Consider the following 27,307-nt stretch of genomic DNA (forward strand, 5'->3'; position numbering starts at 1 on the left):
GTGTGTGTGTGTGTGTGTGTGTGTGTGTGTGTGTGTGTGTGTGTGTGAGAGAGAGAGAGAGAGAGAGAGATACTCACTAATATCCAGTAGAACTAATGTTAGAGAAACTTGTCAAAAGCCTGCAGCCTCACATTGCTAGTAATTCCCCAATTAGTGTCATGTGCCTTTGCATTTAAACATCCCACTGCATTACTCTACCACATATCTCCCCCCAACCCTTGTCTGGCCAGCTCCTTAGAGGAGGTATTTCAAAATTATATGCTTATTGAACAAATACATGGGATGGAACAGAAATATGTTGTAGAAACCTTAGAAGTGTTGCTAGGTCCTACTACCATGAAGATATAATCTGTTATTTCAACACTTTTTTACATATAATGGTTCTCTCTGTATATTGATCTCTTCTTAATGGAGTATCTTCATATTTTCTTCTTTGATATTGTGAAAGTATAATGTACATCTTATCAGCTTGTCTGTACAAGCTTTTTGTATTGAAATATCCTTTATAAATATGATGACTAGAAGGTTTTTCAGCTGATCCTACACCCTGGTGACTTTCTACTTTTAAAAATTTCTCTCCCCATTATACTTTCACAGTCTTTCTTTCATATCTCTTTCCTCAATTATCTATTTACAATAATTTTTAGACACTATAATAACAATGACCATATTAAGATTGACATACTAAGTCATAGCTTTATAAACCTATTGTATTTTATTTGTTATTAATGAGGTTAATATATATTATACTTTTATATAATATAAATATATTTTATTAAATTTTTCTTGTGATACATATTAATTCATAGGGGTTTTAGTAAATATTAATACACTTATTACTAGCTTTCAGAATTTCTACTGCCATTATCTTAATTTTTCCAACCACAATTTCAAATGCCCCAATAGACTTCTTAACTATTCATAAAGTGTTACTTAGAAAAACTGAGTTCCTAAACAGTCAAGTATTCTTATATAATGGTTGTACTACATGTTTCAAACATGCAGTTTATTCAAATGCACTAGTAAAATACATAAAGCATGATTTATGCTACTGATATGTGGTACGTAAAAACTTCATGACTCAGCATCAGGTTTGGTTTATTCTGATGCAGCATACAGAATTTTATGCAAAAATCATTACCAACTGTAATCCTCTGATGTCATAAAAAAGTAATCTGTGACAACTAAGGGACTTTGGAATTAATGTATATTCAACTACTTTGGTCTCTGCCATTTCCCAGATCACTCTTTGCAGAATGATGATAAGTGACTCTGGTGTTAGACATGTCATCAGTAGTCATTTATTTTTATTTATTCACATTACTTGAAACGTTAGGCATATAGTTTGGCTATATACACATCAAGATGATTAATGATAGTATTCTCATATAGTCCACCGTTGCCATCAGAACTAATTTTACTTACAATCTTCACAACTCACCAGGTTCTCTGGCTTTCTAACTACATCATAGAGAAGGAAATCTATTGAGCTTAATGTAATGAATAAATAATTATGTTATTGTGACCATAATAAATTCTTGTTCGTAAAAGAAAGATAAATTTCAATAGAAAATGTAATTTAATAATAGGCAAAGTGAGACATTTGTAAGCCTTTTTTGCTGCCTTTTTCTTATTAAAGATCTTCTGATGTGCCTTGGTGTACCTAAGGAATTAAAAGAGGAAGGCTGCCAGAGTTTCAAGTGGTTCTCAGGGACCAGATATATAAGATTCTTAAGATCCTTTGGAGACTGCTTATAGTTCATTCTGCCAATTTGAAGTAATTTGTCCTAGCCACTAATTTTTTGACTATTTTAGCTCTTCGACTTTTAGTATCTGTTAAATTTTGAGCTTAAAGGTAAATCAACAGCATTTGGAAGCACCCTAGGAAAATTAAAGTCCCTCAAGGTGCATTATAGTCTGTGTATGAGGTCTCTAACAGTAAGTGGATTTAATACAGGGTTATATTTTAACTTAAGTGAGAATATAATAGTGTGATGACTCATCCAAATCTGGTTACCTGTCTTGGGCAGCATTAGACAATAGGCACACAACCATGCAGCAGAGGGTGGCTGTTCTTTGGAAAAGACATGGTAGTTGGATAGGGCAAAAGATTGGCTCAAGTAAAATCGAATCCACCTTTTGTATGAGAGCCCATAAATTTCCTGAGCTACACATTGGAGCTTTCAGGTATCCTGGATATATAAGATTATAAATAATTTAGCAAAAACAAGGAAACAGTATGCTTCCCACTGAGTCATATACTTGAGTGAAAATTGTCTTGTCTTTATCTTTTTTGCCTAATTTAAAAAAGTACATGTGAAAGAAGTGTTATAAGAAGAATGCCCACCAAACAAAGTGACCAGAATAATTTATTTGTGTGTTCAAAGGAATTGTGTTTGTTGAATATGAAGTTTAGATGTTAAACATTCAACATTGTTATTATACTCTGTTAATCTCACTGTAAATTTAGATCATTGAGGCAACACTCTTCCTAGAGGTGAGAGTGGAGAATTCATTCAGTATGGTAAATCAAGAAGGATTCCAATATGATTTAAATACACATACATGCACAAAAAAGAAAGATAGACTTAGGAAGTTTTTGTTAACTATATACATTTGTGAGTGGAATGAGAGAGTTCCAGACCATTCACGCAACTTGTATATGCTGTCGTATTTAACAGTACTGGCTTTGTAACCAGGCAGTCTTGCTTGAGTTCAGCCCACTTTACTACCAGTGTGACTATGGACAAAATATTTAGGCAGGACAAATTTTATATACAACACACACACACACCTCATTGTACAAACAGAATTCAACCTTTTGCCTTGGAAGAAGCCACATTAAAGGGATAATTTCTACAATAATAATTCCTAAGGTCATGAACTGCAATAGAGGAAGAGAAACCTCCATTCCAGAACCAAAGTATTTAGGAGTTCAAGCCTGGCCATTGTGACTTTACCCTATGGGATGCATTCAATGAAGAGAGGAAACCTGAATTTAATAGCTTTGGCCAGCATGATCTGAGAGTTGTTCCATTACCCCTTTTCTCTAATCCTCCTGTTTGACAGTGACATCTAACTAAAGTCATACCATTTAACCTTTTCTTTTGCATGTTGCGTGATCTTGTGAGCAGAGTAAGAAACGGGACATTCCTCGGGAAGATCAGGGACCAACCACCAAGAATTTGGATTTTTGGCCCCAACTTATTACACTGATGGTCACGATTATTGATGAGGATAAAACTGCCTACACTCCTGTCCTGAATCAGTAAGTACGCTGTTTTGGTAATAAATGGATTTTATTCCACTAAACTTAAGAAAACAAAATATTTGAAGTATGGCTTATACTCTCATGACAATGACAAACTTTTCCAAAATCAAGCTATAGAAAGCAGTATATTTTTACTTTTATCAGTAAATATTAATTCAGTGATATTATGAATTTTTAGTTTCAGCCTCATACAGAGTGATTATTTGGATATGGAGACAAATATTTCCCACAAATTTATCTTTAGTTGATGTAGAAAAATTTCTTCTTTCCACTGGTTTGTTTCATTGTCTTAAAATAAAAAAAAATGCAATCCCCCAAAACTAAAAAGAATGTTAAAGAGCATTAACGTATTCCACCGTGACTTTATTAATAGTAAGGATTTTTCAAAAAAACTTGATTTCAAAATAGTTGTGTATGCTAGATGTAACAAATTTAATGCAGTATTTAAGAGAACAAGTCCATTTTCTCAAATAACCTAAGCCTATGCCTCCATGCATAGAATTTATAAATTATGAGCAGGTTAGCAAGGCAGATGAATTAAAATTCGTGGCTGTTCTAGAAGACTCTGAAATCATCAACTTATCAACTTAACACTAGCTATGAGACCTTGGGCAAATTATCTAATTTCCCTGGGTCTCAGTTTCCTCATATATAAAATAAGGATATATTACCAGATAATTTCCAAGATCCAGTCCACCTTTAATGTTGCACATTTAGGATTTATTTCACACCCACACGTCGAGAGCTATACAACCAAAATAACAGCTGACTCTGCCCGCAGGGCATTTGCAATCTGGTAATGGAGAGAATATCCTGACATATTGGTCATACCTGAAAACCTGTGGGCAGCAGGAATAGCAAAAGTAGACAGACCATGATGTACATTCAGGCTTAATATGGAGAACTGGTTTTATTATTTCTAATTTTTTGTACTGGTCAAGACAGTTAGGGTCAAAAAGCTTGTGTGGAATACAATTGAAATTCCAATTATAGAAGAAATACCTGTAAGTATTCCAATTTTTATCCTTTCCTGTTTCTTCACCACCCATTTTCACCTGCCCTGAATTTCTTCTAAATGTGGAGAAAGTATTCCTCTCTTTGATAGGCAATGACAGCATCATTAGGTTTACCTTTACACTTTCTTCTTCCTTTTCCCCTTATATCCACCTTTTCTGCCTGATGCCAGAGTGTATCATGATGACCATCTGTAGAGACTTTCTCTTATTCTTTTCTGATAGCTCAGGACTAGATCCTCTCTTTTAACATATGGCATGTCCTCAGTTCCTCCTGGACAGCTTTGTGGGCTAGATATGTTTTCTCATTCATTCTTTGGATCTTTCTTGAAGATACAGTAGATTTCCTAAAGGTAGGGACATCAATAACTTGTTTTAAGACTGTGCCCTCGGCCTGGGGTAGGTCAGTTGATTAATGAGAATGGAATGAAAACAAACATCTGCTGAGAAATGCTAATTAAAGGTTATTAGAAAGGATTTTATTTTCAATCAAATGAATTCTTTACATTTACCAAATATTCAGGATATGACTATTAAAAGATAACATTATAAAATCATGGAATCAAAGTTCCCCAGAATCATCCTTAATCATATACCATTAAAGATATACAAAGATTTTAGTTACTTTTTTGTGACTGTGTTAAAGGAAGTGGAGGGAATGCATTTACTTATGGCAAAAATAAATTTTAAATTATGAGCTAAATTAAGTCTACTAAGTATAAAAATGAGCAAGGACACAAGGAAAGAAGAGAAGTGTCTTTGTCTTGCTTTTTATTTTTGTTTATAGTGTCAGTTTGGAGTCACTTTTGTTCCAATGAAAACCTAGTTCTAATAAAGCTGAACGCTTTCCCTCTGTTGGGAATCTATGCTTTATGATTGTATTTGCTCAGATTTTGAAGATGTTCTAAAGATTTTTTGCTTACTAAGGATCATTGCATTTTGTTTCTCATTTAATTAAATCTATATTTTAAGTGAACTCACCTAGATAGCAAGGTGTGCTCTTAGTGGCCAATGTTGCATTTGTGTAATTTGGTGAGATTTCCATTCATGCATGTTTCTTTATTTGTGCAATGTGTCATCACATTTAGGCATCACTAATTATCTCACTGGGTAGTTAGACTATTAGGATCAAATAGGCTGATAGTTGCGAATGCAGATTCTGAGCTCCATCCCAAATCTACAGAGTTAAAATCTGAATTTGGCACAGAAGTCTGCATTATTAATAAAATATCCCTTGTGTGGTTTGTATACACCAGAGTATGAAGGCACAGGTCAGTTTGTGAAGGACATGTCCAGCTAAAACAAGTTTTGGTTTTTATTTTGAAGGTAATGGCAAGAGAACGGATGATTTAAAAAGATAGGTCTTATTTTTATATCTTTCTTGTTTTTAATATCTAAGATTATTGATATAAATAATTGAATGAAGTATTCATGGTTATTTTGACTTAAAAAATATTGCAAGCTTTTGCTTATTCAAGTTTGATAACAGTTTATAATAGTCGCAGAAAGTAAACATGAGGGGAAGGATTTGTTTTATTTTGTACACCAGTATGTATCCAGGCATACATATTGGTTGAATTAATGAATACATTAAAGTAAATCCATATGTGTAATTGGTATCTGTTCTCTCTGTTCCTACTCCATTGATTAACTGATGTACTAGAGTATTTCCTTGAGTGATACATCTTCACATTTTAAAGATTAATTTTATGAAGTGGCTTTCCAGGTGTTTCTATTTCATTGAAACTGAAAACTATTAAGCACAGTATTTTCAGATCTTTCAATGTGGGTCTCTCTCTCCCTTTTAAATAGATGTATTGAGGTATAACTGAATACAGTTAAAAATTTGATTAGTTTTGACATATGCATCTAACCATGAAACCATCACCACAATCAAGATAATAAAGATATCTGTAACCCCAATAAGTTTCTGTGTGCCTTATGCAACCCACCCCAGGCAACCAATGGTCTGCTTTCTAATACTACAAATTAGTTAGAAATTTTTATCCTTTTGTATAAAGGAATAATATATTATGTACATTTCTTTGTCTAATTTCTTTCACTAATTACAACTATTTTGAGATTCATCCAGGTGGTTGTGGGTATCAGTACTTCATCTCCTTTTATTTCTGAGTAATATTCTACTATATAGATACACCACAAAATGTTTATCCATTCATCTCTTAGGATTAGGGTTAAGGTTAGGGGGTAAATTTGGATTTTTTTTCAAGATTAGGTTTCTGTGAATATTTGTTGGCAAGATTTTGTGTAGACATATTCTTTTATTTTCCTTGGGTCATGTAATATGTACATGTTTAATATTTCTTAAAACTGCCAAACCACTTTCCAAAGTGTTTGTATATTTCCAACACTTAGTACAATTAGACTTTTTACTTTTAGCCATTCAAATAAGTGTAGTGTTATCTCCTTGTGGTTTTAATTTGCACTTTCCTAAGTACTGATATTGACCATCTTTTCATCTGCTTATTTGCAATACATATATCTTCTTTGGTGAAATGTCTGTTCAAATCTTTTTGCCATTTCCAAATTGAGATGTTTATCTTCTTATTAATGAGTTGTAATGGCTCTTTAATTATACTAAATAAAGGTCTACTGTTATGTAAATGTTGCAATATTTTCTCCTAGTTTGTGACTTTCTCTTCCATTTATTACTAGTTTCTTTTGGAGAGCTGTTTTTAAGAAAATAATTGATAGAGTAGTCCAATTTGTTGATTATTTTCTTTTATAATTTGGGCTTTCTGTGTCCTACATAAGAAAACGTTGCAACACCCCGAGTCAAGTTGCAATACTGTAGTTTTCTTCTAGATATCTTACATTGAGATCTGTGGTTCATCTCCAGTTATTTTTTGTATACGGTATGATATAGAGTTTAAGATTATTTGGGATTTTTTTCATATGTTTAATCTTTTCAGCTCTATTTGTTAGAAAAATTATCCTATCCCCATCGAATTGCTTTGGTAACTTTGTCAAAAATCAATTAATTATATGTGTGAGTCCAATTCTGTACTCTCTGTTCTATTGATCCGTATATCTATGGGTCTTTTAGTGATTAACTTCGGCTTTTGTCTGGAAAACTCTTTGTCTCTCCTTCAATTCTGAAGGACAACTTTGCCATGTAGAATATTATTGGTTGGCAGGTTTTCTCTTTCAGCATTCTGAAAAATCATTCCACTCCCTCCTGGCTTGCAAAATTTCTGCTGAAAAATTCACTGATAGTCTTATGGGGATCCCCTTCAGTGTAACAAACTCCTTTTATCTTGCTACTTTTAGGATTCTCTCTTTGTCTTTTATATTTTCTCTTTGCTGAAATCCTCACTTTGTTCATGCATTGTTCTCTGACCTCAGTGAGCATCTTTATGACCATTATTTTGAACTCTCTATTGGGTAAATCACTTATCTCTATTTTATTAAGGTCAGTTACAGGTGATTTATCTTGTTCTTTTGTTTGGAACATATTTCCTTATTATTTTTTTTTTCATTTTCCTTGACTCTTTGTGTTGGTTTCTGCACATTAGATTAGACAACCACCTCTCCCAGTCTAGACAGACTGTCTCATCAGTCAGCCCAGCCCAAGCTCCTGGTTGTCTCTCAAACCTTTATGGTTGTCCAAGCTGCCATCTTTGTTCTTAGTGGCTCCCTAATTGAGGGTGTGCCAAGACCGGTCAGTGTTTCAAGGAAAAGGATAAAAGTCAGCACCTAGATGCAGGCTAACTAAAAGCTGTACCCTCAGGCAATAGATGGGAAAAGATATAGTTAAGCCCCTTGGAAGGAGAAATTGGAAGATGGGCATTATTGCCTGCTTCCTCTGCACTGAGCCCAGGTGGATAGCCATGACAGTGGGGGAGGGACAAGCAGGGTGCTTCTGCACCTGTTGAAAAGCTGCTTGTTTTGTTTGCTCTAGTCCTGTGGGACTTGTGAATGAAAGACCCACTGGCTATCAGAGCTACATGATTTGGGAACCCATCCCTCAGCTTGCAGCCGTAAAAGTTGATGTATTAAATATGTGGACAGGCTCCTTCCAGGGAAGTACTGGTGGTTTGGTTTCATTGTTGGATCAAGCAAGAGGGAGAATGCAGGGAAGTGCCCACCAGCTCCTCTGGGCTCTCAGAAAGATCTCAGCCAGCCTCTAGATGCATGCTAAATTAGAAGCCAGACCCTCAGGCATTAACTTGTAAAGTATGCAGTCAAATCCCTCCAGGGCAAGACTGGGAGATGGGCATTTTTACCTGCTCTTTCTGGGCTGAGCCTTGAGGAGACAGCCACAGGGAGTGATGTGCACCCACTGACAAATGCGTCTTTATTTGCCATAGTCCTGTGAGCCACTGGATTTCTCTCAGTGGGAATTTCTCCATGTGTAGTGTCGTTGTACATTCATTGCATCTGTGGGTGGAGGGAAGTTCCTATGTTGCCATCTTGGTTCCTCCCAAAACTGCTTGTTCTTGATTGTGTTTTTGTTATTTGTCTTTCAAGGAATTTTTCCATTTAATCTAAGTGGCAATTTGCTGTTGTACAGTTGCTCATGACATTTCTCTATTATGCCTTTAATGTCTATGAAATCTGAAGTCATTTCTCTTCTCTCATTCTTAATATTGATATTTTGTATCTTCTGTTTTCCTGTCTAACTGGCTAGCCATTTATGAATTTTATTAGTCTTCTGAAAAAAGAAAAACGAAACAGATTTTGGTTTCATTAAATCTCAATATTGTTTTTGGTTTTAAAGTAAATTGGTGTCTTCTCTATTTCTTATTATGTTCTTTCTTTTGTAAGTGTAGATAACTGTTAAGTGGCTCCAGCAGTAATCCAGTGAGAAAATATGAGGACTTTGGATAAGATGATGGAGAGGTAGGAGCAGATCTGAGAAATATTTAGGAGATAAATCAAGAGATCTTGTTGACTAACTGCATTGAGTGGAAGGTTAGGAAAGAAGATGGAGACAATGAACACGCTGTATTTATGGGAGCACCATTAATTGAGATAATAAATTCAGGAGGAAGTCTCAGTGTAAGGAAGTACATAGTTAAAAGAAGTATACAGTGAGTCATATTTGGATATATAGAGATTTGGCTATCTGTATGACTTCCATGAATCATATGCAGTAGGCAATTGTATACTTAGCTGTGAAATTCCTTTAGACTGATGACAACCAAATGTATAATGTAGGGGAGGTTCACTAAATATGCTTGAAAGTAAGAAATCTTATATCTTTTAAAATATTTGTGTAATTTTACTCTGATTATTTAAATTATTCTGACTTAACATTACTTTGTTTTTGTAATGCTGACCAAAATGTAAGCAAAAATATGTTTCATCCATTCTGTGGTCCTGTGTATTTGCATGTATTTTATTATTGTCTGTAATTTCTTTTAGCATCTTTCCAAAGTATTGAGCCACAGTGAAGGCTCAATTTATTTTCTCTCTGCATTAAGAGTATATATCAGAGAGGCTCCAATATGTTGAATAGAAAATGGAACAATTTTCAAAAATCTGTTTCATTTGTGAAGATGAGGTATGCTGCTTTTATTTTGTCAAGGCTGTGGGATGAGCCATAACATTATTTTCAAATTTTATGTTTTAAAACATAGTATGCTTCATTTGCTGCAGTGAGAAAATTGGGTTTAAGCTACTTTGATCAAAGATGTACATCTTCTTCTTTCTGTTTTGGAACTAATGCTCTTCAAATGTTAAAGCTGTTGATGTCTTTGCTTGCACTGTGGCTTCCCTAAATTATTTTTCTATTTAAAACTTTGTTACAAAACTGTTCATTATGCTAAAAAGTAGAGAGAGTATACAATGGAGTTGTATATCCATAACTCAAACTCAACGATTACTAAGATTTTGTCATATTTTCTTCACCTATACATTGAGCTTTATTATTTTTTTTTTCCTTTGCTGAATTCTTTTAAACAAATCTCAGACATATATCATTTCATCCCTAAAAATCACGGTTATTTTCTTACATATGACAATGTCATTCTCACAACTCATAACACTAACAGTAATGCATTAGTATCGTGTACCCCTTCCCGTAATCAAATGCTGCTGTTTTTCTTTAAAAATCCCTTTTTACATTTGTTTTGTTTTAGTCAGGATTCAGATGAGGTCCACATACTACATTTTGGTTATTTTGTGTCATAAGTCTCTTTCCTCGTAATTCCTCTCCCTTAACTTCTCTTTTATCCATGCCACTACTTTCTTAAAGAAGCCATGTTCATTGTCATTTAGAATGTTCTACTTTCTGGATCATTCTGCTTGTCTCTTTCTTATATTTAATTTGTTCCACCGTATTCTGTACTCCCCATAGCTGAGCATTAGCTTAAAGGCTATCTTTCAATTCCTTTTTTGTTTGTTTGTTTTTCAAGAATAACTCACAGGTGACTCTGTGTACTTCATACTCCATCACATCCGCGGTCACATTAAGTCTGGTTGTTCCCCCTGTGGTCATGCCAAGATTGATCAGTGCTGCCAGCCTGATCCTTCCATTTCAGTGTTTCTGTTGACCTCTCCTCTAATGCTTTCATTTATTTATAATCATTTCAGAATAAGTTATTCAATTAGGGATGGCAAAATTGTGATTTTATAATGTTATTTGTTCAACATTTAGTTAGAATTTTTCTGTAAAGAAGGACTTGCCTTCATCAACTAGGGCTGCTTATCTGGTTATTGTCGATGAAAATAATCAATAAATAACCTATATTAGAAATAGAAAAGAATTTTATTTGAGTCAGACTGAGAACTCTAGCCTAGAAAACAGCCTCCCAGAAAACTCCAAGGAACTGCTCCATAGAAGCATGGTTATCAGCACAGTTTTATATCTTGTCATAACAAAGAACATGAAACAAGCCAGGGATACGTTCCTTCAAGGTGTCAAAAAAAACAAATCAGCACGTACACAGTGAGTCAGTATAGCCTTGGCACCTGGGAAGGGAGTCTTATCATCGAAGGAGTACCAGCATTGGTGCCCCGGAAAGGGAGGCATCTAATCTTTATTTTTAACATGGTCTTTCTTTACTTCTGCTCAGTACACCCTGCTTTTTAATAATTAAAACACAAGCACAGCTTATGTTTGATAGGCCACAAACAGGCTGCTTTAGTTAGCATAAAATTCAAGTTAACTCATATATAAGCCAGAATGACTTCCCCATATCGCAGTATGTGAAAATTTCGTGTATCATTACCCTGAAATAGAGCAAGTATAGGAAAGATAAGGCAAATATTCAGTTCTTTCTTTTAAAGATTTTTATTCCATTCTTTTTTTCTGCTCTATTTACTTTTATTATTTTTCATAAAAATTCTCATTTAAATAAATATGTATTGAATATTTGATAGTTGCCAGGTACTATGCAAAGCTGGGGCCACAAAGATTTAATCCGGAAAGAGATATACAAAATCAAACATGAACCTTAAGCTGTGCCTGCCACAATCACAGGTCATTCTGAGATCAAATTCATCACCTTAATCCCTTGTTAAGGTAATCTAATAAAAAAACTAGATTTGGAATTAGACTAAGAAATCCAGAGATTGAGATAGTTGACAAGAATAGACATTGAAAGGTTATGAGTTTGGAGATGGCTATAGTAAGTGATCCAAAATTAAGAATAAATCAAAATGATGTGTAAATAGAAGCCAGGAGATAAACATGGTTGGAGAAGAAGGCAGTTTTCAGTAAAAGAAGGGAAAGGATGCTTGCAAGGAAAAGCAGAAACGATGAGAATAGCAGAGTCTTGGTATTGGTGGACCTTTTTTTTTTTTTTTTTTTTTTTTTTTTTTTGCGGTACATGGGCCTCTCACTGTTGTGGCCTCTCCCGTTGCGGAGCACAGGCTCCAGACACGCAGGCTCAGCAGCCATGGCTTACGGGCCCAGCCGTTCCGCGACATGTGGGATCTTCCCGGACTGGGGCACGAACCCGTGTCCCCTGCATCGGCAGGCGGACTCTCAACCACTGCGCCACCAGGGAAGCCCTGGTGGACTTCTTAGGTGAGGATCCTGACTGTGGTCACTCACCGCACTCCCCTAATGCCTTCACCTCGGAAGGAGCTTTTTGTTCCTGGTGCAAGGAGACTGACTACTAGTGTTTGCTCCATCTGTTAAACCTAGTTCAGCTTTCCTTGGGTTCCAGTACAACGTGGCAAGGCAGGTTAGTCTTGTTTCTCCATTGTGCAAAGTATACTTATCAAAATTACCTTCTAGTTATTTGCAGTTACTTGAGCTGTGATCCTTATAGCCAAAGTAGCATAACTAAACCATTATGATATTACATGGAGCAACATGTGTATTCCACTATAGTTGCAGTTAGGTTGCTGTTGAAGTGTAAAGGAATGCTTCCAATTTCAATTGCTGGGGTATAAGCAAACAATATATTTCCTATGAGTAAACAGTTCTGCAGAGCTAGGGTTTACATTGGGGAGAATGGATAGCCAGAAAATCTGAAAACCTGGGCTAACACTACCTGAATAAAAGCACACACACAAAAAAGAAGTCATTTTGAAAGCTTTTACTAATGTTAATTACAGCCGACTTAAATTTTAAAATAGATAAGGTGTTTCTCTGCAAATTCCCAAAACAAGAACATGTTATCTGGAAAGAATAAGAATATTTTTCTAAGAGCATAAGAGTACTGTTGTAAGATTGCTAACTAAGAATTGTACTAATTCAGTCACTTCTGAAGATTGCAATTTTCTGCCTCCCTGACTGCACATCATAGAGAAAACAAAAGGTTCATCTTGGATTTTCAGTTTATTATGCTTGCCAGATGATTTATGTACAACTAGATATCTACGTTATAAATATTACAACCATCGTATAGGGAACTATGGGAAATTCATTGGAGCCAGACACTGTACTAAGCATTTTTTACAGTTTAATGTTTAATTGAATCCTAAATGTAATTATAATAGAACCAGTGCTGTTAACATCCCCAAAGTGCAGACGATGAAACTGAGGCACGGTTAGTAAGTGGCAGAATTAGAATCTAAGCAACCCTCTGCATTAACAAAACGATTAACTGTAGGGAAAAACCCCATAAGTCAGGGCATTAATCCTTTAGGTCCATCCAGACATTTCTGATGTCTCAGTGATTAATCTGAATCTGGTCATGATAAACCTGAAACAATAATGACAAAAGTTTAAAGTGCAAGATATGCCATATGATGGCACCAGTTGTAGTTGTATATAAACCAATAGACAAAATGCGTACAATTTATAATTTACTGTAAGAAAAATGTAAATGTGTAGTGCGTACTCACTGGCACCCTCAGGAGAAACCATGAAAGAATTTTTTTTTTTTTCTAGAATTCTCTGTGTTAAAAACCTTGCTTCCCAAGCATTTGGGATACACAAAAATGATCAGTTTTCCCTTGTGGATTAGGTACAAGAAATGTCAGAACCAAGGCCCACATTTAATAACTCTATAGAATCTAACTTCATACCTTTCTACATTTCTATGTCTAATATCATTTTATTTTTATACCCTCATTTTTCTTCTCTTTTTTTTTTTAAACATATTTTCTCCCTGGAGGCCCCCTGTGTCCTCCTGCTGGATTCTAAACTGGTTGTTCTCTAGGTCTGTTATTTGGAGATAGTGATGGCTACCATTGGTTTAGAAGGTTTCATTCATTTAACTTATGTTGATTACTGGGCAATATGTTACAAACTGGAGATTCAGCAATAAAGAAGACAAAAATAGTTCTTTATTACTTTTCCTGGGAGGGGAGAGGAGTTAGATAGCAAGGCACCTAAAAATAAACAGATAATACCATGTTTCAGGTATTGATAAATGCTATGGAGAAGGTAAAGCAAGACAATACTGAAAACAATGACTTGGCAGAAGTGAAGATCAGTGCTAATATGTCAATTTCAATGGCTACAAAAGGACTCTTGGAGAAAGTGACATTTGAATTGAAGCCTGGATCAGAGGAAGGCAAACATAAACTAAGCTTTGGCAACTGTAAACAGGAGAATCAATAGCAAGTACGAAGTTTCAGAGGTGAAGCCTGGCATGCTGGAGTAGCAGCAAGAAAGGCCATGTGATTGGGGCTTAATCAATGGGAGAAACAGTAGGAAGAGTTGATGCCGTAAAAGTGGCTCCTTTATTTATTGGATGGAGCTGCAGATTCCCATAGATGGCAAGGCAAACAGACTGCAACACTTTGCTTTCATGTCCATATTTCAGTTGCTGTCACCTGGTATGTGGCCAGTATTTCCTTAGGTTAGAGAGAATGAGAAGTAGTAATTTGGTTAGTCAGGTTTCTTGTTTGTTTGTTTTGTGTGTTTTTGTTTTTTTAGTTATTTTTTTTCTTCAGCATAGATAGTTTTACAAAACACTCAATGGACTTTCTAGTATCTAACTCCAAGTTCCCTCCACACTTTGCTTTACCCTTAAGATTTAAGACTTAACTGAAGCATTACCTCCTCCAGCTAGTCTTCCCTAATGCATCCAAGATGTATAGGTGCCACATTATGGTTCATCCATGAATTTACATTCTATCGTTGCATTTATAGTATGGTACTATGAGTATATGTATATAAATCTGTTTCTTCCACTATGCTAAAAAGTTTTTGAAGGAAAAGACCATGTCTTTTCTTATTTTTACCACCTTAGCATAGTGTCAGATGAAGAGATGAAGTTCCACTTGTTATAGAATGGGGGTCCTGCTGCTCCCACTTACAAAATCCGTTACACACTCACAAATGTTGGCAGCAAACGACAGGCGCCTTTAATCAGAATGTCCATAGTCTGGGGAGATGATGGACTCAACATCCCCCAAAAACCACCTCCAAAAATTCTGCTTGACCATGAAACATTTAAGGGAAAGGAGGGAAGTAATCTCAGTTAACCATAGAGATAGGGGGTCAGAGTTGTCACCATCCCCCCACTGCGTGCAGGCTCGTTGACTTCTTGTGATCTTCCTCTAGATGGTATCTCATTCACACAGTTTGGTCACACAGTTTGTTCGGGAGATGACTGGAGGGGAAGCTAGGGGAGAGATCTGGTAATCTTCATTTCTACATTTCATTGCTTATTCTTCATTTCTACTTCTTTGATGAATGGAAAGAACTGACAAGTCAGGCAAGGTATTGATTAAAAGATTTGAAAGGTGCACTTGGGCCAGAGATAAGTAGAGCATGGGGGTGCCTGGTTTAAAAGTTAGTTACAATATAGCTTTGCTAAAGTGACGGGAACAGGGGCTTCCTGCTGAGGGTGGTTTCCTGCAAAGAGCTGCTGACAGATCCTCACTTGTCAGAACGTCATTCCATTTCTATGGGATTAGGGGCCAAGGTCTATCTTCTGTACCTTCTTCATACTGACATAGGGTGCTGTATTCTCAGAGTGGAAATTGTCAACGTGGGTCTGTACAATCTCTTTGCTGACAATTTTAGTTGTCGCTTACATATATGGGCAGGGCAAGCTACAATTATTCTGATGCCCACAAAGATATAGATTATTATGAGCAATAATGTTAATCCCATTGTCTTGAGGCCAGTTCTTGGAATTGTGCTACCCATAGATTCAGTACTGTTCAAGTTGGAGCAGTTTATGTCATGGCTACAGTCTGGTCATCATGCAGTTAGCTTTTTTACCTCTGGTGGCAGTTTTAGTATGTGTAAAACAACTCTCTAGTACTTGGGGGTGGACGGAGGGGGGGCCTGCAGTGTTCTCCTGGGCTCCAAACTCATGTTTATTGGGTGTATAAAATTTGCCACTTCCATACTTATCCTGCCTCTGCCTTTGTCTAAGGCCAATTACAGATTTTTCTCAGTGATACTCCCTTCTCCCTTCCTAACATGTAATTGAGACAGAACAATAGATGGTTGCTTTGGTTTAGTAAAATCACATCCAAGCTCTTTACCATAAATGGCCTGCTAAAAGTTTATTGTGGGAAACTCTTAGCAGAAATTTGATATTAATTTTATTGGCACCAGACAGGAACAATCAGACAGTACATGTGCTTTTTCAATGAATACAGACAGATAAAAGTGAATGCTGAACCACAGTGAGAGGATTTAAGGGAACTAGTTCTAAGCAATCTTTGTAACAATGCAGTGTCCTTGAGATCCATTCATAATTATACATTACACTTGGGAAACAACTTTTAGATGGAAGGGTCTCCCTCCACTGCTGCTCGGGCAGGCAAGATGTTTGTCGGTCAGTCATCCAACAGGCATTAAGGTCTCTACTTTGAAGACAAATCTCATCTTATTATATTTTGTAAACCATCTTAGTATTTTTTAATGAGATGAGTACTTCAGGAATAAGTAAAAATAAAGAAAGAGGACTATGCTTTAAGTATGCAAAGATCAGTGTGGCTTGAGTGGCTTAGTGATCTAATATTTTTGCGTGAGAGAGACTGAGCCATAAGACCTTAGAAAAGTTTTGCAGCGTTTTTTGGACTGTTTTCCACATGTGAAAGATTGGGAGTTAAAACTGGAAAAATTGGGAGTTCAATCTGAAAAATTTGGGAGTTAAAACACAGAGGACCATTATCCGGATTCGAGGAGATAATGCTTAGAAGCACCTAGCCCAGTGCTTGTCATTGACTAGATGCTCATCAGATGTTAACTCCCATCTCTCGGCGTTCAGTGCCTCAAGCTCCCTGCCTCCAACGTGAATATGAGGACTTGCTTTCCCCAGGTCTGTAATCTGGAAACACTGGAGTACCTTGAGAAACGTGACCTGAGGTCAGTAAATTCTGTTTACTCTTCACCCCAAGCACATTACCCACATTTTTTAAAGCTGTTTCTGCCATCTCCACCTCCTTTGCCACTGCCAGGTGTGTCTTACAAAATGCTGATTTCAGTAGTTAATCGAGATCCATCCCAAATTTTATTTTTCATATTTAAATTATGTATTTAAAGATCCAAGTTTATTAAATAATACCTTAGGTTGTAGATGTAAATAAAGAGAAAACAAAAAGATAAAAGGGTAGTTGGGTTTAAATGGCATTAGTGACCTACTTGCTTTTTAGTACAAGAGAACTTAAGTACAAAAGGAAAGATGATCACCACAGGAAATGTCCAGTTGTTGAGTTCACACTCCAAATGCTTAAGCTAACTTTCACCCTGAACTGCAATGTTATGATACGTTTTAGTTGCCCTCTAATATAGCTTTAACTTGTAAGGCTAGTTTGTAATTTACTAGTAGAGTCCTACTTGATAAAGTTCATTATCCGTGGTTCTCTCTCTCCATGGTAATGGCAGTTAATTGCACTAAGGCAAGTCTAGTTCTCTTAAATGGAGAACATGTTAACAAAAGCTGATTTTAAAAAAAGATAACAATGTTAAAAGAGCGGAGCAAGCTAAATGTCTTGACTTCTGACTGTGACAATGAAGCTGCAGTTGCATACATGACACATAATATCAGAACCATTGCTTACTCATTTGTAACAATGAATACACTTATCTTCAAAGGCAAACTTTGCATGTGAAAACAATACTTCAGGGCTTCCCTGGTGGCGCAGTGGTTGAGAGTCCCCGTGCCGATGCAGGGGACACGGGTTTGTGCCCCGGTCCGGGAGGATCCCACATGCCGCGGAGCGGCTGGGCCCGTGAGCCATGGCCGCTAAGCCTGCGCATCCGGAGCCTGTGCTCCGCAACGGGAGACGCCACAACAGAGAGAGGCCGGCGAACCGCAAAAAAAAAAAAAAAAAAAATAACTTCACATGTAATGGATTCTAATTTTATCTGTTGTGACTAATGAATCAGTATTATCAAATTTGGCAGTAGAAGATTGTGTTTTCCTTATTTCACTAAGACATTTTCAAGATAATAAATTGGGTTATTAAATTGTTGTGTCTCATAGGAGTCAAGGTTTAAAACATGCTTTGTATTAATTGCTGCAAATTAAAAACAGGAGACATTCAAATAATGTTGGAATGGATCAGTTATTTCATTAAACCTCTTTTTGTAAATAATAGACTAAGTTAAGCTATAACTACATGGAAAATGAAGAAGAGGTGAAGCTATACATTCTAGAATTCAATTTGTGTACATTAACTTGGACCAGGATGAAGAGGACCAATTTTATTTTTTAAATATGAATAATGAAATATGAGTATTTAATGTACCATATTATATGGGTACTTGTTTTAACTTTTATATATATAAACTAATTTCTACGAGGTTAGGAAATGGTCATGGAAAGTTAAAAACTCTTTTAGTCCTGCTTGTATCATAGTTTGGAATTTATTTATAATTAGCATATAAATTGTTAGTGTATGGCTAGAGATTTCTGAAGTTTGTGAAACCAGTTTACTCCTGTTAGTATATAATAATTTCCCTCTGCAATCAAGTTTATTGCTATTAATTTTATTAGCAATTTTTTTTTCTGGAGACTAATAACTAGCAACACAAATGTAAACTTCCATTCATTTTCTGTGATAATTTTTTTCACATTAGAAATCAGTGGCGTCTAAATAATATTTTCTTGTATGTCTTATTTATAGTTAAAATTTCCTTATCATCAGCAGCAAGCCTTTATTGAGTGTTCACTATGGGCCAGTGGCTGTACAAGTTATATACATGTAAAATCTCATTTAATCCTCATAACAGCCGTAGAAAGGCCCAAGTTGCAATTATTATCATCCCCATTTGACAGATGAGGAAATTGAGTTTTAAAGAGATTGCTCAGTGCTCCACTGGGTCAATTAGTTAAGTAGCAGAGGAGAAATCAAATCTCTGTCTTTTGGATTACATTGAGGCTTAACCACTACATTACACTTCTGTGACTTGTGCACAGGAAATAGCCAGAACTGCGTTAAATTACAGAAAATAAGCCTCTGGCAAATGTGCAAATGGTGTAGACTTCTTAGCCATCCCAAAGAAAAGGCAGAAATATTCAACTGTGGAATGTGTTGGAAGAAAACAACTCTGCCATTTGAATCATTATTTGATACTGAGGAGACCATATAGACATAGCATATAACATTTAATGCCAGAGTGAGATTATATATTTTCATATCTACAAAGGAAATTTGAACACAGTGCAAAAATACACTCTTATGGGAATATGATTATTTTGTTGCCCCTTAAAAATGGAAACGTAGAATCTAGCTAGTAGTTACTCAGAACTTGATAAAATCTGTTATGAGAAATACTAGGTGTCTGTCCTCTCATTCCAAGCTCTGATTTCCTTCTCTTATTGGTTGTATATAGTTGTGAATTTTTCTCCCCTTTTTCAGTGAGTAGGTAGGAATAAAGAAATTATTTTGGAAACTGTTAGCTTTGCAGATGTTGTCACCCGGTTATATCCTGGCTTCTGTTTAAATTGCATGGAGAGGAAATATACATACATACATACATATATACAAATAAATAAATGCAAATATAAAAATATGTATATAGAAGATTATATAAGCACAATTAATATTATCTGTTAGTGAAGAGATGCTAGATGGAGAATTGTTTTCTAATGCTAGCCAAAACCGCTTAAAGAGAAAAAAAATTAATGTTACTTCATCAGTTCTGAACTATAAAGCAAATGTCAATAAAATTAGACTAGATAAGTTAAATCTTGTGGCAACAGTAAAATTATGGAATTTACACAGTACAAAGCACCAATGCTATCACTAACTGTTAATATTAAGTGTGCTATGATTCAGTTTATAGTCACTGTAAACTTTCCTTTGCCCTTATCCCTCACAGCTAATTAATCACTGCTAATTCTGCCTTCATTACAACAAAAGACTTTAGCGGGAGGAGCTGTGCTTTGAAGGAACAAAGTATTTATGATCAAATGGAAATTGAGGAAGAGAGAGAACAGTTAGGGGAAAGTGATCAGAAGACATGGGACATCAGATATGTTAAGAAATTATAAGTAGTCTGGGTGGCTAGAGCACGGAAAGTGTTGGAGAGTAGAGATAGAGTTAAAGTGGGGGTCAGATTGTCATTGGCCAGGCAAGTCATCTTAATGAGTTGAAACTTCTCTATGCTAATGAATGTGTGACAAACAATTGATGGTTTTAAAGTAGTGGTTTGAAATACTACAGCCTATATTCTTAAAAGGTAAATTAGGTGGTAGTATAGAGGATGAATTTGAAGAGGAAGAAATGGAGCAAATAGATAAACTAACAGGTTAGTTCAGCTCTTGAGGCAAGGGAGGGTAAAGACTTGAACTGGAGATGTGACGGTAGGAGCAGGGCAGGGACAAATTCTAAGGGTATGTCAAAGGAAGAATCCACAGGAGAGTAGAAAGGAGAAGATGCTGTGGATTGCTGAAGAGGTGGATGACCAAGTGTGCTATCTGGATTCAGGGCTGACTACTGAGGTTTTTTATTTAGGTAGGATTTATGTAAGACAGAGCCAGAGAAGTACTTCCAAATGCACCAGAAATACCATAGAGAGGTAGTAAAGTAAAATAAAAATATAGACTTCAGAAGAACTTATGTAACGATTAGGTAAACAAAGGATCTTTGAGTTATTTTTTTCTAGCACAAGGATATCTATTATTTCCTATAGGTAATAGTAAGAAAACCAAATTTGATGCTAGCATGTCATAATACACAATAAGCAAAACTTGTAAAACAGATATCAGAGTAATGTCTCAGACCCCAAAGATTATCTTCTGTATGGAATCAGAGCTCGACAAGAAGTAAATCTTGAGATTTAAATTTAAAGATAGACTATTACATAAAATATGAAGCTAATGATTTGAACTGTAAATATTTTAAGGCAAAATCAATAGGCTTAAACAAAACAAAAGAATTAGCTGTGAAGACATTTTCAATGCTTGGGAATTTCTGTTATTGTCATAAGAAAAAGAATGAGAAAGAAATATGGTCAAGAAGCATAAGCTCTATTATTGATTCTGTCATTGATGTGTTTCCTGTTTTAGGACATGTTTCTTAGTCTCTAACGTTCCTAAGTCTAAAATGCGTGTAGTCAAAGTTATCTTTATGCCTCTTCTAAGTATCAAAACAAATTGAATATTTGCTCCTTCTTTATTGGAGAGATCATGAGCTTTGGGAAAAGAGCTCAAGGCTCTAATTCTAACCACCAGTTCCTCATTTGAAAAATGAGAATGACAACAATCAAATAGGAATTTTGTGAGAAATAAATGAATGTTATTTAGCTTTATAAAAATAATTATAGTATTTAGTAAAATGCCCTTTGATGTTTATTTCAGAATTTATTTAAATTTTTGTGTTTATTAAAATGATCATATTCAACTTCACAGGCCTATTCGAAGTAGAAAGTGAAAGTTCTAAATGTTTATGTATCATTTTTATGAAGAAAACAAATAAAAACCAAAAATAAGACTCCCTTACCCACTCCTTACAAATTTTCAGTAGTTGGGTGTATTTTTTCCAACTACTATTTTGTGCATGTATAAGCATAGAAATTCATTTAATGATATTTATTTTTACTTTTTTTTTTTTTTTTACAAAATATAGGATAATATGTACACTAATCTGTAATTTGCTTTGTTCACTTAAAACAGCTTGACAGACATCTTTTCATGTCAATATAGGCAGACCTATCTTGCTCTTTTTAATAGGTACATATTATTTTGTAGTTTCATTTAACACCATGATGATGCAGTCTATGGAGGGGACTCCTGGGACACAGGAGAGAAGGGAGTGGAAATAATGCAGGTATCAGAATAACATAAAAACTGAAAGCCTGTAGAGAGTCATTAAATAGCTTTTGTAAATCAGGTTCAAACAGGTCCTGAATTTTCATTAATATTTTCTGCTTGTTTTCTAGCCTGAAATGTCCTTAGTAAAAAAATTTTACTATTATTTTAATTGAAATTTCTTTGAATATTAGAGAAGTGAGCATGCTTTTTCTATATTTACTAGGTTTTTGTGTTGTTTAATTTTTAGATTGTCCATTCATCTCAGCCATTTTTTCTAATATCCCTCTTTTTCTTCAGATTTGTAACAATTCTTCTTGTATTAATAGTATTATCCCTTTGCCTTTTATATATCTAGTGTGTATTTTTTTTGTGTGTTGTTTTTATTTTAAGTGGTAGTTTGGTTTTGGTTTAAGTTTTTGTTAAATCCTCAACAGTAATAATGAGAACCCTTAAACCTCAGTTTTTCAAGAATGAAAATCAAACTTGACATTGCTTATGCAACTGAGAAAATCCTGACACTAATAGCTTATTTTTAGATTCCCTGTTTTGAAGTTATTTGATTGAACAGTCTAGATTAAAGGAAAAATATGTTAAAAGTCACTTTGAGAATCTTTTCTTATGTTAATTACAACCATTAACTGGGGTGCATAGCTTATCCCTTCCACCAGTTAATCTTTATCCTCCTCGAAAAGTACATACAAATCTTAACTTTCTTCAAATAACTTCTGTGAATGACTGCACCAGTATATACTTCTGCATCATATACTCTTACCTTTATTGTGTTTAGTAATTTGTACTTAGTGCAAATTAAGTAAAATGTCCCTTTCCATTATGATGCATGTTTCTTTTCTTAATTGAAATATAATTAATTTATAATATTGTGTTAGTTTCTGGTGTACAGAAAAGTGATTTGGTTATACATACATTTATCTATTCTTTTTCAGATTCTTTTCCATTATAGGTTATTACAAGATATTGAATACAGTTCCCTGTGTTATACAGTAGGTCCTTGTTTATCTATTTTATATATAGTAGTGACCCATGTTTCTTTAAGTCACATCACCCAAGTGTAGACCCAAGAATAGAAAAACAGCAGCCACTCAGGATATCTTTGGCTCTTTTTGCCCTTGCTCCTTGGTCTAGCTCCTCTGTATTCTCTCACCTACAGCTGATGTTCTGCAGTCTCCTTTTCTATTTATTATCCATGTTCCCATTCCCCATGTTGCTCTTCTTCTGTTCCCCTTTGATATCATGGCAGTCACTGTCATTTACGGCATACACCAAGGTTCCTATCACTGTTGGTCTTTGATACCAGAAGTTCTGAATCTTCTCTTGCCAAACTTGTTCATGCTGCTGCTTCGCATCTCTGTACAGGCTACAGGAGTGACCCTCCATTGAAAATAAGCTGATGTCACAGCCTCTAAGAACCAGTAAAGAGGAGGAGTTGTTTCTCCAAACCCTTGACTTTCTAAAACCACTGTTTTCACAGCGAGCTCTATTGTTTCACCCTCTAGCTTTCTTTGTGAGACTTATCAAATATATATCATATGATATGTTTTATACATATATATATATATATATATTTTTTTTTTTTACTGTCATTTCTACTAGGTTGTAAACTTCTGAGGGGCAAGGACCGTGTGTATTTTATTTAGCCCTTAGTGCTGTGCATAGCACATGCTAGGCCTTCAATTAATAGCAACTTATTAACAAATATTACTTCTTAAATGCTAAATATGTTAGCACTCATTTGTATTATATTACCTCTTATTTACTGCTTGTAAAATTATAAACTTTTTAGTTTTTTTCTAAAATAAAACATTGCAAATTGGATTGAAGACGTGTATATATGCCTCCCTGAATTCAATTCCCTTTACTACTTGCCCAAACCTAACTATTGGAATAGGTTTGATCTTTTTACCCCCATGAATTTCTTTATATCTTTATGATATATGCATGTATTTTCTAGAAAAGTGTGTCAGGTATGTGCCGACCCTCTCCCCTAGAGACATCAACTGATCTGCCTAGAGGCAGAGGCTGAGAGCCTGAGAAAGTGCCAGTTGAAAAACTGAGAAAGCTGAACATGGGATCAGTAGAATAATAGGAAATAAGGCCCTACAGAGTAGTGGGTCCTGGTGAATCCTCCCAAGCATACAGTTTGGGTATGAAGGGATATGTCCTAGGAGACAGTATGAATAAAATATTGACCTGCTTTGAATAAGCCCAGTCCCTAATTGGATTAAGGTCATCTCTACCAACTTTAAAACACTACTGCGAGAAGAAAAATAAATCCTTTCTGAAAGAATACCAGTATCACCCAGAGACTCAAATTTACACACACACACACACACACACACACAATTCTTTCAATCAGAAATAAGTAGGCATTGAACTTCCCCGATGGTCCAGTGATTAAGACTCCCTGCTTCCACTGCAGGGAGCATGGGTTCCATTCCTGGTCAGGGAACTAAGATTTTGCATGCCATGTGGTGCAGCCCCCCCCCCCCAAAAAAAATTTTTAAAAGTAGGCATTTTAAGAGATTAATGTAATAGAATCTAGAAATACAGATGTTATAATAACTATAATTAATATATTTAAGAAATTAAGAAAATGGAGAAACAGTGAATTTAAAACTAATGAAAGGATCAAATGGAAATTCTAGAACTGAAATCTACAACAAATGAAATTAATAACTGAACATATGGATTTACCGGTTGTTAGACACAGCTGAAGAGAGAATTAGTAAATATGAAGATGGTTCAGAAGAAAATATTCAGAAGGAAGTTCAAGTAGACAGTAGATGAAAAGTAAAGGCTTATCAAAATTAACTATATGCTGGATGTAAATTGTCTCAACAAATTGCAAAATATTGAAATTATTCAGAATATGTTCTTTAACCTTAGTTTAATTAAGGTAGAAAACAGCATGTCAGTAGATGCAGAGAAGGAGAAGACATCTGGTCCTGGGCTTTTGTTTGTTGGAAGATTTTTAATCACAGTCTCAATTTCAGTGCTTGTGATTTGTGTGTTCATATTTTCTATTTCTTCCTTATTCAGTCTCAGAAGATGTGCTTTTCTAAGAATTTGTCCTTTTCTTCCAGGTTGTCCATTTTATTGGCATATTGTTGTTTGTAGTAATCTCTCATGATCTTTTGTGTTTTTGCAGTTTCAGTTGTTACTTCTTTTTCATTTCTAATTCTATTGATTTGAGTCTTTCCCCTTTTTTTCTTGATGAGTGTGGCTAATGGTTTGTCCATTTTGTTTATCTTCTCAAAGAACCAGCTTTTAGTTTTTTTGATATTTGCTCTTGTTTCCTTCATTTCTTTTTCATTTATTTCTGATCTCATTTTTATGGTTTCTTTCCTTCTGCTGACTTTGGGGGTTTTTTGTTCTTCTTTCTCTAATCGCTTTAGGTGTAAAGTAAGGTTGTTTATTTGAGATGTTTCTTGTTTCTTGAGGTAGGATTCTATTGCTATAAAGTTCCCTCTTACAACTGCTTTTGCTGCACCCGATAAGTTTGGGTCATTGTGTTTTCACTGTCATTTGTGTCTAGGTTTTTTTTTTTCCTCTTTGATTTCTTCAGTGATCTCTTGGTTATTAATTAGTGTATTGTTTAGCCTCCATGTGTTTGTATATTTTACAGATTTTTTCCTGCAATAGATATCTAGTCTCACAGTATTGTGGTTGGAATAGATACATGATAGAATTTCACTTTTCTTAAATTTACCAAGACTTGATTTGTGACCCAAGATATGATCTGTCCTGGAGAATGTTCCATGAGCACTTGAGAGGAAATGGTGTTCTGTTGGTTTTGGATGGAATGTCCTATAAATATCAATTAAGTCCATCTTGATTACTGTATCATTTAAAGTTTGTGTTTCCTTTTTCATTTTCATTTTGGATGATCTGTCGATTGGTGAAAGTGGGGTGTTAAAGTCCCCTACTATGATTTTGTTACTGCCAATTTCCCCTCTTATGGTTGTCAGCATTTGCCTTATGTATTGAGGTCCTCCTATTTTGGGTGCATAAATATTTATAATTGTTATATCTTCTTGGACTGATCCCTTGATCATCATGTAGTGTCCTTCTTTGTCTCTTTTAATAGCCTTTATTTTAAATTCTATTTTTTCAATATCAGAATTGCTACTCCAGCTTTCTTTTGATTTCCATTTGCATGGAATATCTTTTTCCATGCCCTCACTTTCAGTCTGTATGTGTCCCTAGGTTTGAAGTGGATCTCTTGTAGACAGTATACATACGGGTCTTGTTTTTGTATCCATTCAGTGAGTCTATGTCTTTTGCTATGAGCATTTAATCCATTTACGTTTAAGGTAATTATCAATATATATGTTACTATTACCATTTTCTTAGTTGTTTGGCTTTTGTTATTGTAAGTCTTTTTCTTCTCTTGTGGTTCCTGCCTAGAGTAGTTCCTTTAGCATTTGTTGTAAAGCTGGTTTGGTGGTGCTGAATTCTCTTAGCTTTTGCTTGTCTGTAAAGGTTTTAATTTCTCCTTCAAATCTGAATGAAATCCTGGTGGATAGAGTAATCTTGGTTGTAGGTTTTTCCCTTTCATCACTTTAAATATGTCCTGCCGTTCCCTTTTGGCTTGCAGAGTTTCTGCTAAAAGGTCAGCTGTTAACCTTATGGGGATTCCTTTGTAGTTATTTGTTGTTTTTCCCTTGCTGCTTTTAATATTTTTTCTTTGAATTTAAATTTTGATAGTTTGATTAATATGTGTCTTGGCATGTTTCTCCTTGGATTTATCCTGTATGGGACTCTCTGTGCTTCCTGGACTTGATTAACTATTTCCTTTCCCATATTAGGGAAGTTTTCAACTATACTCACTTCAAATATTTTCTCAGTGCCTTTCTTTTTTTCTTCTTCTTCTGGGACCCCTATAATTCGAATGTTGGTGTGTTTAATGTGTCCCCGTGGTCTCTGAGACTGTCCTCAATTCTTTTCATTCTTTTTTCTTTATTCTGCTCTGCAGTAGTTATTTCCACTATTTTATCTTCCAGGTCACTTATCCGTTCTTTTGCCTCAATTATTCTGCTATTGATCCCTTCTAGAGCATGTTTAATTTCATTTATTGTGTTGTTCATCGTTGCTTGTTTCATCTTTAGGTCTTCTAGGTCCTTGTTAAATGTTTCTTGTATTTTCTCTATTGTACTTCCAAGATTTTGGAACATGTTTACTATCATTACTCTGAATTCTTTTTCAGGTAGACTGACTATTTTCTCTTCATTTGTTTGGTCTGGTGGGTTGTTACCTTGCTCCTTCATCTTCTGTGTGTTTCTGTCTTCTCATTCTGCTTCACTTACTGTTTTGGGGGTCCCCTTTTCGCCAGCTGCAGGTTCGTAGTTCCCGTTGTTTTTGGTTTGTGCCCCTAGTGGCTAAGGTTGGTTCAGTGGGTTGTGTAGGCTTCCTGG

The 27,307-nt window shown here is 35.3% G+C and overlaps 1 protein-coding gene across 1 annotated transcript in view; it reads left to right on the forward strand.

Moving 5' to 3' along the window:
* LOC113629025 (protein unc-13 homolog C) overlaps positions 1-27,307 on the forward strand; it is a 340,801-nt gene that overhangs the window by 175,269 nt on the left and 138,225 nt on the right. Inside the window, exon 14 of the mRNA XM_027123068.1 lies at positions 3,135-3,268. Within this exon, the coding sequence (XP_026978869.1) occupies positions 3,135-3,268 (134 nt within the window). The remainder of the gene's footprint in view (positions 1-3,134; positions 3,269-27,307) is intronic.

Source organism: Aethalodelphis obliquidens, unplaced genomic scaffold (assembly GCF_003676395.1).
Source record: "Aethalodelphis obliquidens isolate GAN/ISIS:26980383/991018 unplaced genomic scaffold, ASM367639v1 scaffold26, whole genome shotgun sequence".
Taxonomy (NCBI): domain Eukaryota; kingdom Metazoa; phylum Chordata; class Mammalia; order Artiodactyla; family Delphinidae; genus Aethalodelphis; species Aethalodelphis obliquidens.